The sequence below is a fragment of the Calliopsis andreniformis genome, chromosome 9 (assembly GCF_051401765.1).
Source record: "Calliopsis andreniformis isolate RMS-2024a chromosome 9, iyCalAndr_principal, whole genome shotgun sequence".
In the NCBI taxonomy this organism is placed as follows: Eukaryota; Metazoa; Arthropoda; class Insecta; order Hymenoptera; family Andrenidae; genus Calliopsis; species Calliopsis andreniformis.
The window spans coordinates 9,863,597-9,883,504 of record NC_135070.1 but is presented as its reverse complement, the minus strand read 5'-3'; the positions used below and the strand labels follow the sequence as shown (position 1 = coordinate 9,883,504).

Below are 19,908 nucleotides of genomic sequence, written 5' to 3'. Positions count from 1 at the left end.
TCAATCCCCGTCTGCCTATGACGTTGCACGTGTCCCTCTTTTCTGTTCATATTTTAGCTATATCCTGTTCCTCCTCTGACGCAAAAGACTCAGACATTACGAAGGATAAATCGATGCTCTGTTGCGCCTCTAAAATTCGATAATACGCGCTCCACGTCCGCCGATGTTATTAACGTTCGCTTGGAAATGAATCACGCGTCGACTTAATCGCATTAGCGATAAAACGCCTCGGGCCATGGGGAACGCTGCTGGAACGCAAATATTAGCCTACAATATTTTCTCTCCAAATGTTGCGTGGCCGCTTGGACGCAGGATATCTTATATTTACGCTGGTATTTCCAGATCCTCCGCGATGAATCCTCGGGACCGACAGAGAAGCGACGCGATAAGGACGCGAGTCGCATTAGCAAGTGGTTTCCGCCTGGCAGAGCGAGCCCGTTGCTTGCGTCAGGTGCTATTTCCGACGACCTACTCCAAAATCGGTGAGTACCACGATCAAACACGCCGTGTAGATTTTTCTCCTTTCGTCGGCGCGTGTTAACTTTTTCTGCTCGTCGCGAAACCAGGAAAATAGCTCTTTCAGTTTGCTTTATCTGTTTGACTTACCTATCGCCGCGAATGACTTCAGCGGAAAACAGCGTTCGATTAGACTCGTATTGGAATACCCTAGCGCTGCGCGTTTGTTTTAAAATTCGTGGAAGTGTTGATAGAACACTTACGCGATTGCAGTTTTGGCTTGACATTTTTTTTTTTTTTTTTTTTTTATAAGAGCATACCTTTTTTATGAAGATAGCTTGACTGTAGTAAAAGCAGCTTTGTTAAAGCTGCAAAGTCGACTATTACTGATTCTGTTAAACTTGAGCCTGTTAGAGTACTTTTTTAAAAATTCTGTAAAAGACTTCAATAGCTTTAGTCTAACATTTTTTCCGTGTAGTATGCATTCTGTTAAATTTCAGAAGAATTTGTCTTTCTTCTAGAGCAAAATTCTAATTTATACCATACTTACTTTTAAATTACATGTGTAAAGATTCTTCTACAGCAGGACCTCGATTATCCGAAGTAACACGAGATTCAAACCTGAAGTATTCTTTTCAAAACCCATATTACCTCACTGTTTCAGTCTTAATTGAAAACCCACTGTATTTTTATTATTATTACACCTAATATGTACAACTTTCAATAACAGAAATGTTAGATATTCTTGGTTAATCAAGGCTCTACTGTACTAGTGAAATTGTAACGTTCCGTGTAAATCAATTAGTACAGAAAGTTGTGGTTTGCTCTGTGTATTAATTCCTCAAACTACCTCGACAAACAGCTTCCTCCGCCCTCAGTCTAAATTGCAAGAAACGAAAGAAGTACAAAAAATCTACATTCCCCTATGTACCTCACGTGCCAACACTGCGAACGCATTAGCCCAACCAATGTTTGTTTCCAATTTCCACAGTCGGCGGAACAGTTAAAACGAGCCAGGGGTGGAGACGCAGACGCGAAAACCTGAAATAATTACGCGTCGCCAAACACGCGGGTTACTCCGTTTATCGTCGCGGTGCAGTTGGTAAAGCGAAGCGATAAGTGGCTCCATTGCCATCGGACGTTCGCGCGATGCAGCGGTCAGGCCTCCGCGAACGCTGACGCGTCGATAATCACAGCGAATCGGGTAATTACGACAATAGATCCGCCGCCGCGATAGAGGAATTCAGGGCTTGTCGAACGAACAGCGGAGAGGGAGGAGGGTGCAATCGGGGCTAGCCGATGTTTGGCCAAACTCGAACCTATCGAATGACTCGTCCCGTCCCAAGGGTGTTTGCGCGTGGAAAGAGAGAGCCAAGGTATCCCTGGCTGTAGATTCACGTACAAATTTAGTAGCCACCCTTGTGTGCACTGTCTTCGCCGTGTTTCCCTTGTAATCTCCTGAGGACCGAGCTGGTGCACGTACGCTCGATTTTCTTTTCCTTCGAGCACACCCCTACATGTCACCTCATTTTCGAACTGCTCCTTATGTGCTCCACGATTGCTCGATGGAGGTGGAGTTTTCAGAGGGATGTTTTGATTTGTTTCGTAGGAGCAGGGAAAATGAAAGCTATTTAGAGGGGGTTGTTAATGATAGGATGTTTATTAGTGACGTGAAAGAAGTACAAAGGTAGTCAATTTTTAATACACTACCATGTATAAGTGATTAGGTATTTGAACACTTTCACGTTATGGAAATGTGTAAAATTCTATAATATAGCATTGGCTACGAATCTCATCTCATCTTAGACGATTATATAAACATATGAAGCGTTCTTTTTGGACAAAAGTGATTTTGAACATAATACACTCTAGCTCTGGGGTTCACATGTTCATTTACTCTAGACTCGAGGTCGTTATTGAGCTCTATGTGGAAAACGATCGCTATATCAAAGAAAGTGAATTAACTTAATGAGTAGAAACCTCCTTAATAAAAAAGACTTACACAAAATTCTAAAGTCGACAGTAATAAGAGAAAAAGATCGTGTTTCAGTAATTTTACAAAGAAGAATTGCTGACGCTTTCCCGACATTGATGGCGGCATTTTATCGGGGACAGCTTCAGGGCCAATGGACAGCAAAAATTGGGCCGATCTACGTGATCAGAATTTAGGGGACGGTTGTCCGCGACACAGACGAGCGACCACGGGGCGCTAACTAACGCTATAATCAAGTAAGCAGTTTAGTCGAGCGATCCGGTTACGTCGACTTAGTCTTCCGTATCGACGAGGCGTCACTGATTGGTTTACAGATCTGCTGAGCCAAACTCAGACGCTCAAAGGCCTCTCTAGTTAGCTCTCGGTCCCTTTTCGCTCGTCCCTTCTCCGCCGTTTCATTAATTTTCCTCTGATTCCGCCTCGCCTCGCTCCTCCGTCCTCGCGTTTATCGAACTTCGCCTCGATGCCTCCTGCACCTTTGATTTCGCCAGAGCGACTAAGGTATCTTCACTCAAGAGACACTTGGATTACAAGGGCAAGCTCTATAAATAAATTACGCTTAATTAGAATAAAAATTAATTGTCAGGAGACGTTTGAATCGTGTCGTCTACGTCGTTATGAGATTATCCGAGAGAGCTGAATTCACAATAAGTTATCGATAATCGGAGTAGATTTAGACAAGTGATTAGTCCATGAGTTAACATTAAATCGTTCAAAATTCCTCTGTAAAATCATCTGCTATGAGTAATTAATTCCGTTTAAATGAACGAGTTTCATGAAGCTTGATTTCTTAATACTCAATCCTGATACCTCATTAGACAAATTATTGATAAATGTTGCAATCAGTTTTCGCGATTTCGGAATGTGATTCCAAAGCGTCTTATCTCAACGATTTATCATTGATTATCAACAAGTATTTTCAGAAAATTCATTGGAGAAATTCAACTCTAATAAAATATGAAACGTAAGAAACTTTAGCCTCCCCCAGCCATAAGTGAAATAATTCAGACTACGGTCTAACTGATTCGATAGCTTTCGGTACTCGATTCTCTATGCATTATAAATCGATTTTCAACGACCGACAAAGTGATTCGAGAACTGCATTGCGGTAGATCCCAGACAAAAGGCCGCTCGCGTAGAAGCGTGTGCACGCGATATTAAATTCCGCTCGAAGGGACGTTCGACTCGAAAGCGTCGCGATACGATGGGGGCGAATTTATCGGCGCCGAGTGTCGAAAAAAAGCACTCGCTGTTGGCACAACATTAGCGAGAAAATTCATGGGGGATGGTACGACGAAGAGTTATGGCGAACACGTGCCGTTCCTCGGACACGTTAGATGACTGTACGTTATTCTCGCGGAAGAAGAAACCCTTTTCATGATTCTGTCGAAACAAGTGCCTGCCCCAGGACTAACTAGGGAAACATTTATCCTGTTCTTAACTGATTTTTATACCTATTCTTTTTCAGAGTGCTATTATAACACTAGATTATTTAATAACTTTGAGACATTTCTTAAACATTAAAGAACATAAGAGGTAATCAAACACTGGAAGAAAGAAATACAAAATTAGTTAACTTACTAGGATAACAACATGGTAAACATATAAACAGAAAGCAATAGTTCATTGAGATCATTAGATTTAATCAGTAAAAGATAACAAGAAACTATTACACCTTCTGATTAGATAATAGTTAACATCATACCAATATATGTACAATTACTTACAGTATTTGAACTTTAACCCTCAACTACGGATACCCAATTTTAAGATATAAAGAGTTCGATTAGAACCTATTGGTATGAAATATTTTTAAAATCAATGTGATGTTAATTAGAATGATGAAACGAGGTATGACATATGTTCCCAATTTTGGTTATAAAGATCTTCATATTTAAATGTAAAAAAATATATCATCTGGAGTCTGACGAACGCGATACCAGTAGTTAAGAGTTAAAATAATTTCTCGCTCTAAAACTTTCGAACTACTCGAAATTGAACACCATCTTCCTTAGTCCATTATCCAAGGGTTAAGTCACAGGTTCGCTAATGGCTCCTAAAAAGCGCTATCTCTTCTTTTGTTGGCGGCGTGAATCGAGTCACGTGTTTCTAACGCTTCACAAGGGTTACAGATCACGCGAGAGAATTCTAATTTCAAAGGGAGACCGGTTGGGGTGCGTCAGATTCTTGACGGACGTGAAAAATGTCACTCGTATGCAAAGCAAATTGTGCCACCGCGTTCGCGTTTCATTATTTCGTTGCGAGCGAACCGCCTGTCTCCACAGGGAGTTTCCCTCTCGCGGAAAATTTAATTCTCAGCCCTGGGAAAATCGTAGCCATGCCTGCTCACCCCTCCCACCCTTTAATATAAGGTCACAAGGAATATGGCGGCGGACACCTGCGGTCGGCCTTTTAAAAATGATTAACCTGCCGAAAGGAACGGCTGGCTTGGCCCGCGTGACGCTCGATGAAAAATGAATGTCGTTCTGGCTTTTAGGACGACGGAGATGTCGTTAACTCTTCCTGAAAGTGCGATTTTTAATGATTTCCTGGGGCCAGGAATTACCCACTGTATGGAACATTAAGGGTACTCTAAGCTATATTGTCTTAAGAGTGCATAATAATAGCAGTTGTATTTTAGGGGGTACACTAGAAAAGAAAATTGAATTTTTTCTGCTTCATTTTTCATTATAGTTTGTCAGTGTACACTATTGCGACTAATTCGTATAATTTATTTCGTTGGATGAATTGCACATTTCTCTTACTTCCTTTATTAATAGCGAATTGATCCCACCTTATATCTACCCTATCAATTGCAGCCTAGGATTTAGATTTAGACGTATGTTTAAACGAGGAGTACCCTGAATGGGCGCAGATTGAATCTTCCTTCATTCCTCGCTTATTAAATTTGGCTTCTGGTGTCTTTGTACCCAATTGATCTCTGATCGATCAGGCCAGCGATATCGTGACAGCATAAACGATTATACGAGCAATGGGCGACACGTCGTCCTGACAAGCGATTTGTCACGCTAACGAGTCTCCATTAATGATAGCGTTTCGACAGACATAGGCACACGAGCACGCGTGCACGGAACCGTGATTCCTCAAGTCGATGCACGGCATCCGTTCGGTGGAATTTCATCGAATTAAATTCGATGGCATGCGCGAGCGAAGTCGAAGAGGGCGGAGGACGTCGTCGTCTAAATTAGCATTTTCGAGGGGGAGGATTACTCCTCGCTAAGAATTCTTTTGTCAACGAGCAGCTCGCGTTCCTTGGAAAACTCTCGACTCCAGCGGCCTTATTATATTCTTTCCAGACGAAATTACCCTCGAAATATACAGTGACGAGCAGCCGTGTGTCCTATAATTGTGAAACGTTTGACTCGATATTAAAATAGCTTGTTAAGTCACCACTGCACTCAAGATTCGTTTCAATTTTGTACCAATTAGCGTTTGTATAGCTCTCAAAGTAATGTTGCATATCCTCCAAGTTTTCTAATTATCTTATTATGATATTTCTTTGCAAAGAATAACTTGTTATTCTATTCAATCTTATGTAATAATTTACCGATTTTCATAATGGAAACATTCTAGTAAAATGTGATAAGCTGCACAATGAGTTTAAAAAAGTGAACAATCTTAACTATAATGCAAGCCTAATGAGTTCACTGCTAAGCTTCAGGAAAAAGATTTATAAATTCATCACTGTTATCTTCTCCACTCGATCTCCAGGAAATCCAATTTTAGGTTTACCATAAAGGACATAGTCAAAAACTTTCTCAGTTTTCCTCGCTGTTCTACCGAGATCATTTACTCATTCGATAGCAAAACTCCTTCAATCCTGGCCCATATCGTAACAAGTAGCCGCTATCCAATTAGCCATCGAAGCATCATTCTTAGACAGTATCAGAAACGAAAGCAACAGTTTTCTCCTGCGTTGGTCGACGCAAGGAGCATTCGATCCCTCGGTTGTCCAGCGGGGCTTTTAATGAATACCGTGATTGAAGCCAGTGCACGAGGGTCCAATCGATCGCCGCGAATCACGAAGAGGGTGTTTGCCAGCCAATCACCAGCCTCTGTCCGAGGGACGAGCGCTTTTTTCTTCCCCTTTTGATTCGACGGGATTCATGAGTTGACTTTGTGCAGAGCGCAGCGAGTCCATCAGACTGTCAGAGCTTTCCTTTGTGCAGGGGCTAATCGAACTTCTATAACAGTATCGATGCAAAAGACCTTGAATTTGGGACTAGCCAAGTCGTATGTATTCGTTTGATACTTACTCCTCGGGTCTAGAGAGCTTTGGAATATTCAAAGTTTCCCTTAATATGTAAAATAAATTAGGAATAGTGAGATACTTTTATCACCTCTCTGGTTGTGGAATAAGTCTCTGAAATCCTCTTCTACGAATAGAAGACTGAATAAGGTATGACCAAACGTTCTTCCTTGAACGAAGAACTCGAACACTAATTCCAAACTTGGAACGCATCTCATTACCTAGGGCAGCAGATTTTTAAAATAGACTACTTACAAGAAGGGTCCAGAATTTTTTCGAGGGAGCGCTCCCCAAAGGTTCGGCCAGGCATCAGCTGCATTAGTTAACAGGTTGATCAACGAGAGTTTATCGTCCCTCGGTCTTAAAGGGGCAAAAGGAAGCGTGTACAGCTCCCGAATAAAATCCTCGAACGGGGGGGGATGCAGAGGGGAGAACTGGAGGGCAAACATTTTTCCTCGCTCACTTCGAGAGCTAATAACCTCTGCATATTTGATGGGATTCCATTCTGTTGCGAGAGATCGTTCCCCGAGCAGAGCACTGCGCGGTTCGACGTCTCCGTCGTGGAAGGGAAATCTAATTTCTTTTGCTAACACGATACAATTTTGATCCCGTCCCGCAATCTGAAAGCTTTTATGTCCCCGAGGCGGGCAAATCTTGTATCCTCCCGCGTTTTCACCTTACGCTCCTGCCCTGTTTCCGTTTCTTTTCTTTTTTCTCTCTTAACTCACATCTCAAGGACGATGTATTAAATTGACCGAAGCATCGCGGCTTATTCCGTTTGTCTCGGTTCGCGAGTATCGATCTTCTGTACTTTCGGGGAGAGCTTCTTCTTTTCGAAGAATGACAGATAATTTCTTCCCTTTCCCTGCCTCTCGAAGGCTTGCTGTCTCTCGACGGAGGGACAGGGGACCTCCTCGGAGACCTCGCGTCGGTTTTCTTCTGTCCTACGGTTTATTAACTCTCGGTCGATTAGTCGACCTCCTGATATCCACCGTTCGATGGCTCCTTCGGGATTTACGCTCGAATCATTCTTTTATTCTTCTGCCACAATTACTCGCCCTCTGTTTATCGGAGGCTTTGCGCAAATGGGAATCGTGCTTTTTTTGAAATGAGGATTCTAGCTTCATCTGTAATTGGAATACTCGTTAGGGAAGTGTTCATTAATTATATTATTTATAGTTGAGTATTGTAACTCGTGGTATTCGTGGAATCTTGGCTGCTTTAGATAATTTTTTAAAGGGGTAAGCAGTATTGCACTTTCTGCGTAATATTTAAGAAATTCGATAACATAAGAATAACCTATTGGTAGTTCATCACCATCTTCGAAATTTCTATTAAATAACATCTCAAACTTCAAAGGTGTCTTTTAAAAATAAACTCGAATATTATTCTAATGCTTCGTCAATTAATTTATATTTCAGGTACAATCGAAAACACTTAAGTTTGAAGTAACAATGCAACACCAGCTAGAGTCCACTTGGCAGGCTTGTCTTTAGTCTTCAGATTGAAAGTCCACACGTAAGTCGGTCCTCGAGTTCTTGTCTTATAAACAGGACACTCGTACATGTTCCTAAGATCCTGTTTATCCTGTGTGATTGCGCGTACATTGATCACAGGCATCGCTGGGAAAAGCTCTTTGGGCTTCGAATCCACTATGATACCCGTCTGAACGTCCCACCGTGCTCCTTCCATGAAGATCCCATGGATATAGGCACCGTCTCTGGGGGCCGAGCTGTTGCGAACGTAGATCAAACATATTAATATTAAACACGTCGAATCAAGGTTTCGTTCGATATCGTGTCTAGAAGATTCTGTGTCACGCACGCGAATTCCTCTTTGTTCTTCTTCGTCACGTCACACTGCAAACACATCTTATCGAGAGGTAACTCCTGCCTCCTCGCTGTAGACTGCATGATGGCTGTCAACAGAGACTGAGGATTGAAGAACCCAGCCAGCCAGACAGAAGGTGGTAACTGAAACAAGATTTTCGTAAGCCTCGTCAATTTCCCGAACAGCATTTGTGCTCGCTTATCACGTGTCTTACGACGAAGTCTGTAGACCAGGTTTCCAACTCCCTGATTCGCAGTAACAAGTCGACGAACCACGCTCCAAGTCCTAATAAAGAGGGATAAGCTCTGTTGGCCCAGACTGGCGGCACCTGGTCAAGGAACAGCGCGTTTTCTAGGTCCTCCATGTCCGAGGTGATGGTTAGCTCGCCCTTCAGACCTAAGTCCAGTTCTCGCAGGGATCGCTTTATCTCTGACGTTAAATAATTCATTCGCTCGCATTCTTGAAACGCTACGATCACGTACGGCGTCCTTTCCTCCACTTTGCCCATTATCTCGGTCATATTGAATTCATCGGGGAGCTTCTCCATTATTTCATCCAGTATTTGTTTCACCTATGGATCGTTCAACTTGAGGTATCGTGTATTGCTACCAAGTGGATCGTTACCTTGTCTTCTCTGGTCACAGTTTGCCCTCCAGAGCTGCCTGCATCCCTTGGCTGCATTTCGAATACAGTTTTAAAGAGATTCTCCGCTGTCATTGTTAGGAAACCTATTTCAGCGTTTGGGTGGAGGCCGTAGAGATAAGGCGACTCTGGCGGCATCGCTTCGTCGATGTACGCGTGATAGCCGACTAGGTCCGTGTTGGGTGGCGCTGGGAATCCTTTGATGTGGGAAATGATTACTTATTCAACGTAGGTAATGTGCGATGTGGGTATATATTCTGTGAGAGACATAGAGGCTTACAAGCAATAATTGAAGCAAAGGAATGGGAAATGTAAAAGGTAGAATAGGGAATAATTGAAAGTAGTTGCATGACGTAGTAAAGTGACTGTACCTGGTGCTAATTGCAGCTCTCCATCAACTAAATCCGGCTGCATTAATTCCTCGAGGTACGAGACACAGAGCCTCCTGTCCCAGTCATCAGTGATATGTCCTCCATACATAATTTCTCCAAACAGGTACCTTCGTCCATTAATTTCAGTTAGAGCAATGCTCGAATACTCTGCGTCAGCAGTAATGATGTTAACACAAACCTCAAGTCCTCCCAAGGCACCTTCGGCGTCGCTTCTAGATAATTGTAGAGAACGCTGACGCTGATGTGCAGATCCCCCACGTTGAAGGGGTAAATTTTGTTCCACCCTTGCGGGCCGAATTTCCGTCGCTCGGCAACTACAGCGTGGAAGTAACACAGGGAGAACAAGATCGCCTTGAACTCGGCTTCTTTGCTACACATCTCCAGCGTTTCCTGAGTGAAGTTATCCAATGCCTTATGCAGATTCGCTTGCATCCCTGTTGGTGGCTCGTTGGTTATCTTGATGGACGACTCCAGGATCCCCTAATTCGTCCAATTTTAATCTCCTGTCACTTTAGAAGGAACCATATAAAAAATTCAAGGTTACTTGGGGAATGATGTGCCCTGCGGGTGTGCTAGCTGGTTCCGCGCTCATGAAAACCCTATAGTCTGAATGAGAACCATCTGCAGCTATCTCCAGCTTCTTCTCCAGCAATGGGAGCCATTTTTTTACTAGATGAATATTCTGCAAAACCACCCAATGACCATTCTTAGCTGCCACGTCCATGGCCTGCTCCGCAACAGTCTCTTGACCCTGGCCCAGGGACACGTTGTGAAAATTCTGATTGTCCAGAGTGTAGCCTAAACGACGTCCCAAGTCCTCTACGTCCTGATCGAATAGAGGTTGGTTAAATTTTCAAGGCATACGAGGAGAGTGTTGTTGTCTCTTGTACCTTCAGAGGATTCACTCCAGGAGAAAGGATAAAGAAGATTGGAGTGGAAGGACTGGTTTCCTCGAAAGACTTGGCGAATTCGACCGTCCTACCCTCGATATATCTGGACCCCAACTTCTCCTCGATAAATGCAGCGATTGCGTAAGTCATTCTGTCGGGTCGCAGGGCTCTCAGCATGCAGAGCCTCTGTATCGTTGTCTTATTTTTCCATTCCTGCGGGAATTTCTCTCGCTCGGGGCACTCGCATTCTACCAGCTTCTTCCATCTCTTCGCAGAACTCTCTATGTCTCTATCTAAATTACTATGCAACAAAGACACTGTTGTATTGATCAAAGACACTATCCTATTTCGAAATTTTAAGAAACATACATTTTCAAGACAAAAAACAGAAAATTCACTAAATCGAAATTTAAGACTGCATCAGTACTGTTCAACAAAAATTTCAATCACTTATCTCGCTTACCGAAACTCTTCTCGGCTGGCAAGGCTCCTTATCCCACCCCAGCTGGTGTTGGTGAGGAAGTCCACGGGCGAGGTGACGTGAGGCGTTATGGGGAATCGTAAAAGGAAGTCCAGTTCGCCAGCGGTCACCTCGCGCCGCGCCAGCAGAATCTGGAACGCCATCTGAGAGGCGAAGATGAGTTTGTCGCATTCGAACAGCCCCCTCGTCGTGTACATGAACACGGAGTAGGTGATACATTCGATCAGGTTCTTCACTCTGCCGGAAACGTCCGGGGCTGGATCGGCCTTCGAGATGGCTTTTTGAAACACCACGCTGAAAGCTTTCAGCGAGAATTGATAGATTGGATTGATGGTGTTCAGATCGTTCAAGATAAAGTAAAGCAGTGAAGCTCTGGCGGCGGCGGGTCGATACAATTCTCGCGCAGCGTCGATCTCTCGGCTGGTTCCTCGCGCTTCCGTCACCTTCGATTCGATTTCCGCCGCTGTTCTCTTGGTCGTCTCGAGGTTCTCGACCAGCGACGTGTCCTCGAGTACGTTGCTGCCGGCTGACGACAATCTGTGCACGGAATCGTTATTTCATCGTTCACCAGAGACGCTTTACTCTCGTCGCGAGGAGCGATATCGCCAGCGACACGGGGAGATAAATTTGATACAGGTGCTAGAAGGAAGTGGAAATGGAAAATGTTATCTAGTAGAGTGTCGCGTTACCTCGACAAAAGGGAGTCCTCCAAGCTGTTCAGCGTGATCTTGAAATCGTTCTGCTGTCTGGTGAGCTCGGCCTTCAGCTCCTCCAGATCTGGCCGCTCAGCCTTCACAACCTCAGCGAGCAATTGATCCTCGAGGCCGTCCCTCGTCACCGTGAAATTAATTAGGGTAGTTTGAGCCTGCATCTCGGGCTTGTAATGAGGATTAGCCAGCTTCGTGTGCAATAATAACCTGAACAGCGGATTGTACTCGACCTCCTTGTCGCCGATCTTAATCGCCCGACCCTTCTTAATCAAGTTTCTGCCTAACAGAGGATCTAGCACTGGGTCCACCGTTTCGCCGATGTTCTCGACGAGAACCGTCGACCCTGTCGCCAACGACTGCTCGATAACATCCAAGTAACCCTTTTGCCCTAACCTAATGACTCTAAGTTCCTCCCCGTACTTCTGCTTGATCCACTTAATTCCTTGAAGCTGTGGAAGAACAACGATTTAGATACGAGCGACAATAGTAAAGTGTCTGCTACGAGTTCGCGTACTTGAGGATCGATCATTAGAGGCCAACGATCCGAATTCGTGAGAATCGTCGCGTTCTCCGTGGACATCCGATCGTTTGGCAGCCCTTCATTATTCCATTTGGCTATCTGGGTGTCGTCCGTTAGCAACGAGAGAGGGTCCAACCCCTCTGTGATTGGAACCGTGGGCTCGACGGTTCGTAAGAATGGCAGCCACTGCTTGTGCTGCAAATCCTGACGGAATTGTTTCGTGAAGCAGCCGACGTAGGATATGAAGGCTGTTACTATCAGCACGTCGCCTGGCAAGGTGGATGCTTGTTGCATGAAGCTTAACAAAATTTAGTTTCATTTCTATGAACGCAGTTATTACTATAATACTAAGCTGAAACATAAGTTCGTACTTTACACTTCTTTCTTTTTTTTCAGTGTAAGTGTTAATGTTCATGCATCCAAATATATTATTTTATAATAGATATCACGTTCCTGTTAGACATAACTATGTGTTATTGCTAAATGCATTAAATTATTGCTGTGTTTTTTCGTCAAGTTGAGAAAGAACATCTTTGACATCTGCTACAGCAGAGTCCAACAGAGGTGTTATCGTTTCCGATACTCTTATTGAGAGTATCAATCCAAGAATAGGGTTTCCTTTTAGTTTTCTGAAGACTCAGAACTTCAAATAAAGTACTAAAAAAAGTCGTAACGCTGTCTACACAACTCACTTGGCTACAGAGTCCGCCCATCGCACATTCTCCGACGCCAAACCTCCAACTAGTCTATTGGCAAGGGCGATCGTAGCATTAGTCGCGTCGGCCTCCTGCTGGCACTTCAGTTTCTCGGACGTCGCCTGCTCGAAGTCCGCCGTCAATTTCGCTAATTGTTCTTCCAAGGACTGTTCCCAAAACACCACTCAATTTAAACTTACTCGAAGTTATCGTTGAACACATTCGTTAAATTCTACATACAGCAACTTTGCGTTTAATCACGCCGAGTTTCTCCTGAGCAGCGGCCAGTTCAGCGTTCGCTGCCGCCAGAGCTTTTCGTTTCGGCTCCACATCGCAGAACACCTCATAGAACTTAATGATATTGATCACCCAAGCGCACAGACCTGCAGCTGCGGCTGATTTCGATCTAACAAACTCTGGCTCGAACTCGGAGTCCTTCAGATACGGCTGTATCGCCTTGATCACTTCTGGATGAATGTTCTCTTTGTCGTAATTGATCAGAGAATCAAGGAAAGTGTCGACTTTTGCCATCACGATCTAAGAAATGAATTAGTTTTATCTGGACTATATAGCCTTGGATTTCTTTATCGCTTTCATAAACCAGCCTATATTCTTAAAGCTATTTGCCCCATCGATGACCTTGCTCGTACCTTGGCGGCCTTCCAACTCCTATCCTTGGGTACTTTGCCAGACGGAGCCAAGAGGACCATCACAGCGGCTGTTACGTTTGTCACTGCCCCAGGAGGCGAACCGAACGACTTCAGCTCTGTAAGATTCGCCTTGTTCAGCGTGTTCAGGGCCTCCTGAGCGGCCAACAAGGCTGGCTCTGCCTTCATCAGATCTGCTTCGCAGTCCTTCTGCTTCTTCGACACTTCCTCCGCTATTATGGCGACTTTGGATTCCTCCTCATCAGCTGTGGAATCAAGGGAGCATTGAACACGACGCTCACATCGTATTTATCCTCAAGTTTTACCTATAGCCTTCTCCTTCTGCACTTTCTCTGTCTCCACGCCAACAATTGCAATCAACGCATCGGCAGCATCATTTTTTTGCTGCAGTTCCACCTCTTGAACCGCCAGCTTTTCCTTCAGCTTGTCCACCTGCACAGCAGTCGATCGAAGCTTTTCCAGACCGTTCTCCAGCCTGGCCACTCGAGCTCGAAGCTCCCTGGACTTCGTCTTCAGCAGTCTCGTATACAAGCAGATCTGCTCGAGGAACGACTTCGGGGTCGTGTAATTGTAGCGACGCTCGCTGGCCAAGTAATGACGGCTAGCTGCGTTGACGCTCGTGTGGGCATGGGCCATGAATTTCGCGGCGGAATCTCTGCGTGTAGAGCATTGGTAAAATAATTAAACGGACCCAGATGTAATCGTTGAAGCTTTGATGTAGTGATCGGTGTTCAAATACGATACCTGTAACTTTCTGGTAGTTCGTCCAACTCCTGCAGGAACCTCTTCGATACAGACATCAAAGCTTCTTGCGGCCATTCGTGGAACCAGTTTATCGCCGTGCAATTTATTATGGCCGGGAATTTCCTCGAGCGGACCCTTAAAGTGGAGCCGACGGGGGAGAAGCAGAGAACTATTCTAAGCTGCCTGCGTACCCGGTCGATGAAGAATTTCCAGCAATTCTCACGGGTGTCTAGCATTCCTGCACCCTTCACTTCGTTTCTGACCCCTGTGGACGTTCATCGATAGATCAACGCGATGCTAAGTGATTATATTTAAAGTATAGTTATTCTTCTGTAACTCGATCCTTTTTTATTATTGAATAAAGAAGTGATAAGTATTACAAGTGATATGAAAAATTACTTAGTGAGCAAAATTAGAAAGCAGCTTATGCTGAACAAAGTAGATAGAGTTTAGAAAGTATAGGGTGTTTGGTTACGGAGGGTGAAAAATTTAAAGAGTGATTCTAGGTATCGAAATGGAACAAAGATCAAGAATAACAAAATTGTGGTTGAGTTTAAAAGAAGAAATGACTATCTTACCCACACATTTAAGGGTTTGATTTTTGTGTTATTCTAATATCTATAACTACCCCTTCAGTTTTCTTTCACCTGTAGCCAAACACTTCATATAATATATTTCGAGGATTAAGAATTTAAGAACGACATCAACTGAAGTTCCTTCATATTTCGTCGCAAGAAAGTTTCACCAATGACCTGCTATTATATTTTCCATCTCATCCTCAGCGAATAGGTCTGGAACCTCGCCAGAGGCAAGCATATCATTGATCAGTACGAGGAACTGTTCGTTCGCCACCTGTGCGTCCGTCATCAGAAAGACGATACCTAAGTTCTTCAACCCTGACTTCGAGTATAAAACAGCGAGCTCCAGCTTGAGATCCGTGATTCCGTAACCCTTCTTCAGCTGAATTTGGAAGACTTCCAGGGAGCTTATGAAGGCAGCCAGTCGCGATAAGCTTTGCTTGCCAGAACCTCCCACACCTACCAAGAGAGCGCTGCCCCTAGGGGATTCTAGGATTCTGTTTATGCGACATACGTGCATCATGGCGTCCTCGAATAAAACTAAGTTCATTGCAGCTACTAGGTCGTTGTAGCTAACCATTGCTTCTGATAGTAGTCTGTGCAAGGTTGCCCAGTCTTTTACTGGCATGTACTTTGGCTCTCCAACGCCACCTAAAGGTTTTCACTTTGGTAGATTATTGACTTTTAAAAAGGGAATTCAATCTTAAAGGTATTTCTAATAAAAAAATATTCGACTCTAGTCTATCGTCTAGTACCTAATAACTTTCAACTAAAACTTAATCTTTAACCTTTACCTGCAAAATGACAATAGATATTAGGCTTCTCCAATACTGCACCCTCGTCAACTTCGTCCACATTTTTCTTCAGGATATCCAGCTGAAGCTTTGAAAAGCTCTCTATATCTTTCTCATCTGTCAATTTGTCACCATAAACACGGTGTGTCTCATGGACCCAAAGCCTAATAATGTCCATGGGGGACTGTAAGCACTCATTGCCGCTGAATAATAACCCTTGAAAGCAATTAGAAAGGTCGCGAAGATTAAAGATATAATGAAACTTCACGGCTGTTGGTAAGAACATCTGGGCGCAGCGGTGATGAAGCTGAATCGCAGCTTGGACAATATTGTTGCATAATTCGGTGACGCAAAGAGGAAACCTGTAAGACGAAGAAAGATTAAATTAGCAAATATTATAAAAATCTTCAGCATTAAAAATCACCTGTGTTCAACATTTGACAAATGCTGCGACAGAATAGAAGCATATATCATCGTGAGGGATTCGATATTAGGGAAGCTGACTGCAAACACTGAGAAATGTCTCTGTAGTCTCGGATTGATCGTGAAGGAGCCAGCCGTAGGGTTCATGCAGCTGACGTATTGGCAGTTATGAATATCCTTCAGCGTCAGCTTCGTTCTGTCGTACCAGTGACCATAATCCAAGTGCTGACGAATCAAAGTATGCGGTTGAACAGTTCCATACGCGTCAACCTCGGGCATATTCATGTCATCGATGAAATACACTAAAGTTTTATTCCCTGGTGGACCGTAGTTTCTCCCAGCCTTCTTCTCCAATGACTTTTCCAGAATCTTTTGCAGCATTTCCGAAGATGTGTAAAAATTGAAAGGAACATTGGCCACTGCGTAGTTCTCAGGTAACTGTAAAAGCTTCTCGGCGACGAGGACAGTCTTTCCACAGCCAGCTGTGCCCACGAGCATCACTGGGTGTTTGTCTGCCATTAGCAGGTCCAGAAAGTATTTGATTCTAATCGATTCAGCCGTGTAGACTAAAACTGCTTGCAGAGGCATTTCTGGGTCCAGTTCGAACTTTGGAAGACGCTGTGTCCAAGGAACGAAACTCTTCGTCTCAGAATCGATATAATAATCGAAGACAGTGCCCTGAGAGGGGAATCTGACGTGCTTGAATTCATTGGTCCACCACTTGCTGAACTCTACTCGATAATCGATCGTCTGATCTTGGAACATAGAGGATCCAAACGCCCAAACAGCAGCAAACACGAAATAGAGCTCGTAATGCTCTTTCAGGAAGTCACTCCCTGTTAATTCTGGCTTGAGAAGACAGTGCAGAAGATGGCAGAGCATTTCAACGTGCGCCATGTCAGCAATCGGTGTGATTTTTTTAAACCTCGATCTCAGTGTCTCCAAACAAGGAGGAATATACTTATCAAATAACATCACCAAATTGGATTTCTCGATTGGTGACGTCCTTTTCTCTACCCAGCTAGTTACGTAAGGGTTCCAGCCCAAATCTTGAGGGTTGATATACAGAATCCCTGCTCTGGATACCGTGGCGGGGGTAGCAGTCCTCAAATTCGAAATCTCGAAGAGTAGCCTCATCACAGGAGTCAAAGCTATTCTTTCATTGCTGGCTAAAGTCAAAACTTTATTATCATCCATCACAGTGTTCAAGGATTCGATCCACATAGGATCGATGTCGCCATCCAGGACAATCCATTTAGGATTCTCACCACCTAGATTCGCCTGCTCTCTCATGATCACTGAAAATAGACCGTCTTTCCATTCTCTGGTCGCTGGATTGATTATCCCAAACAGTTCGTCATTGGTCACAGCTTTTGGATTCAGATCATTGTACACAGGCTTCCTCTTCATATTTTGATAAGTCCTAAACAGAGTCTTCCAGACTTGAGTCTTGCCTGACCCAGCAGTGCCCACGATAAAAACCGAGTGTCTTACTTCCAACAATTCCTCCAGTTGCACAACCTTCAAGATGAACCCATCCTCAGGCTGAAGCATCAGATCTGCCGCTGCTTGCTTCACCATCTTCTCAAACTCGACGTCGCGTTTCCTAGGGACGTCCAGGGCAGGAAATAGGTCAGCTATTAAGCCCATGAAGACGGGCAGGTCGTCAGACACAACTTTAGGTATGTTAAAGTCCCTCAGGGCTCTCATGAGAACTTGTTCTTCCGGTCTGCCAGGATCGCCCCTCTTCAGGCTTCCTGCAACCACGAGGACCGACTTTATCGCGCGCAGACCCCAGTCGTAATGGTCTTGCTTCGACAATAACTCCTTGCAAAGGGTGTACAGCGTAATGAACTTCCTGGCCAAGACCCTGGCGTCCTGGAACCCCTCCGCCACCAGCATGATCTCGCAGATCAGCTCAAAGTCAGGAACTACCATGGCGCATGGACGAAAGAGGGCCTTCAGATTCTCTGGTAGCTCCGTGCGACCTGCGTACCCAGGATTCATGGTGATAAATATACCAACCGTTGGCTGCAAGCTGATTATCTCTCCCATGAAATTAAACTTCTCTTTTTTATCTCTGATAGCGTCTTGGATAGACTTCACTTGCACGGCGACAACTGACAGTACCTCGACGGTGATTCGATTGAACTCGTCGAAGCATCCCCAGGCGCCAGTTTGAGCTAGACCCTTGTATATGTTGCCGCAGGACTTGTAGTCCATTTGCTCGGAGCAGTTGAACACGTAGACCATTATACCTAGAGCTCTGCCTAGATCTTTGGTGGTTTCTGTCTTTCCAGTTCCAGCTGGCCCGGCTGGGCCACCGCCCATGATTAGATGAAGGGACTGGGTCAGAGTTATGTAACATCTGTCTGTCAGGGGTGTTATAACTAACCTAGATGAAACAGAGGAATAAGCAATTTAAATCAAGCACCGTAGTATAATCGTGAGCCTAAGGACAGAGAATAAATCGTATCACATGTGGACTCTGACCTCGGCGTGTTTCCCAAGTACTCGTGCGAATATTTGAACTGCGCGTCGCAAATATTAGCGAAGCAATCTTTCTCTTTCTCATCCCACCGATGACGGAGTTGACTCTGCCACTGGAAAGCCTGTGACGTTTCCACCTTCGACTGCACCAGCTTTGCAACGACATCCCTCGAGTGCACGTCGATCGTGCAGATCGTCATCACCTTTTGCCTCTCCTGTTTCGTCAGCTCGCCAATTAGCAACGTAATCAGAATGCTCAGCTGGGAGATCTGTTTCTTTAGATAATCCTTCAGCGAGTTGTCGTAACCTTCCTCCAATCTCGCGAACGCAATGTTCACCTCGGTGGTCCACCATATTTGCGTGCCGCAGAGAGAAACTTGAGCTGGATAATCGAACAGCCATTGTTCTCGAGGCTTCTCTTCGTAGGACACTACGGCCTCGCTGAAGTAATATCTTATGGTTACTCTCATAGCTTGTTCTAAGCGGTTCAACCAGGCTTCTACTGCTCCCTCGCAGTGCATCTGGCAATTCGCGAACTCGACGTACTCGCCATCTTTCGCAAACATACCTTGCAGGAAGAAAATAAATTATTATAGGAGGAATATTAGTTCCTTTTCTTTATTTATTCGAGATTAAGTTTTCTTGAGATACTTTGGATATATAATGTTGACAACAAGGAGGAGAAGATTTAAAAGAAGACTGCTACCACAGTTCTTTTATAACTTACCTGATACTCCTCTAGACGAACTCTCACCCACGTCTTCGAACTTGAGACGTGCCATAGAGTCGAACAGTTTCGTCAAATGCTTGGCTACAACCTCAGGTTGGTTCCCATTCGACAGAATATCTAATAAATCGCTGGAAGAGACGAAGTAGAACCTAGGAAACGCAAGACGCTTCGTCTCCAAGTATTCAGCCAGAGCTTTTTCGCAGAGCACCAATTCCTTTTGCAAGATGTCTAGAGCAGACACTAGACCCTCTCTATTCGTTGCTTCGACGACGTTCAACGTCTTCGCCATCTCCTCTGTCATTTGCTTGAATTCTTTATCGATTCGATCGAATCTCTCTGCATCTACTGGCAACTGTCTTCTTATATCCTCTGAGGATGTAAAGATGCTTTCCAGGTGCATCCACGTCCTTTGCACCTCGAACCAGACTGTGGTTACTTGATCAGCGATACTCAATTTCTTCTGCCAGCTAGACACTTCTTCCAGAAAGTGAGCGATGAATTTTGAAGTGATGAGATTTTGTAATTGTACCTATGAAAAAAAGACAAATTTGATAAACCCAATTTAAGTGTTTAATCGAGTTTCCAATTGAAAAGAATTTTTA

General features: G+C 44.3%; 1 protein-coding gene across 1 annotated transcript in view; it reads right to left on the bottom strand.

The window, feature by feature from the left end:
- Positions 1–8,156: 8,156 nt before the first annotated feature.
- Dhc93ab (Dynein heavy chain at 93AB) overlaps positions 8,157–19,908 on the bottom strand; it is a 29,813-nt gene continuing 18,061 nt past the window's right edge. The window contains exons 20-40 of the mRNA XM_076384892.1: positions 19,304–19,835; positions 18,580–19,144; positions 16,088–18,481; positions 15,664–16,025; positions 15,044–15,520; positions 14,292–14,556; positions 13,853–14,202; positions 13,530–13,792; positions 13,120–13,416; positions 12,877–13,046; positions 12,179–12,482; positions 11,644–12,113; positions 10,937–11,491; positions 10,474–10,774; positions 10,128–10,409; positions 9,762–10,063; positions 9,563–9,690; positions 9,174–9,388; positions 8,764–9,120; positions 8,544–8,692; positions 8,157–8,451 (exon numbers count right to left, since the gene is read on the bottom strand). Of these exons, the coding sequence (XP_076241007.1) occupies positions 8,157–8,451; positions 8,544–8,692; positions 8,764–9,120; positions 9,174–9,388; positions 9,563–9,690; positions 9,762–10,063; positions 10,128–10,409; positions 10,474–10,774; positions 10,937–11,491; positions 11,644–12,113; positions 12,179–12,482; positions 12,877–13,046; positions 13,120–13,416; positions 13,530–13,792; positions 13,853–14,202; positions 14,292–14,556; positions 15,044–15,520; positions 15,664–16,025; positions 16,088–18,481; positions 18,580–19,144; positions 19,304–19,835 (9,033 nt within the window). The remainder of the gene's footprint in view (positions 8,452–8,543; positions 8,693–8,763; positions 9,121–9,173; positions 9,389–9,562; positions 9,691–9,761; positions 10,064–10,127; positions 10,410–10,473; positions 10,775–10,936; positions 11,492–11,643; positions 12,114–12,178; positions 12,483–12,876; positions 13,047–13,119; positions 13,417–13,529; positions 13,793–13,852; positions 14,203–14,291; positions 14,557–15,043; positions 15,521–15,663; positions 16,026–16,087; positions 18,482–18,579; positions 19,145–19,303; positions 19,836–19,908) is intronic.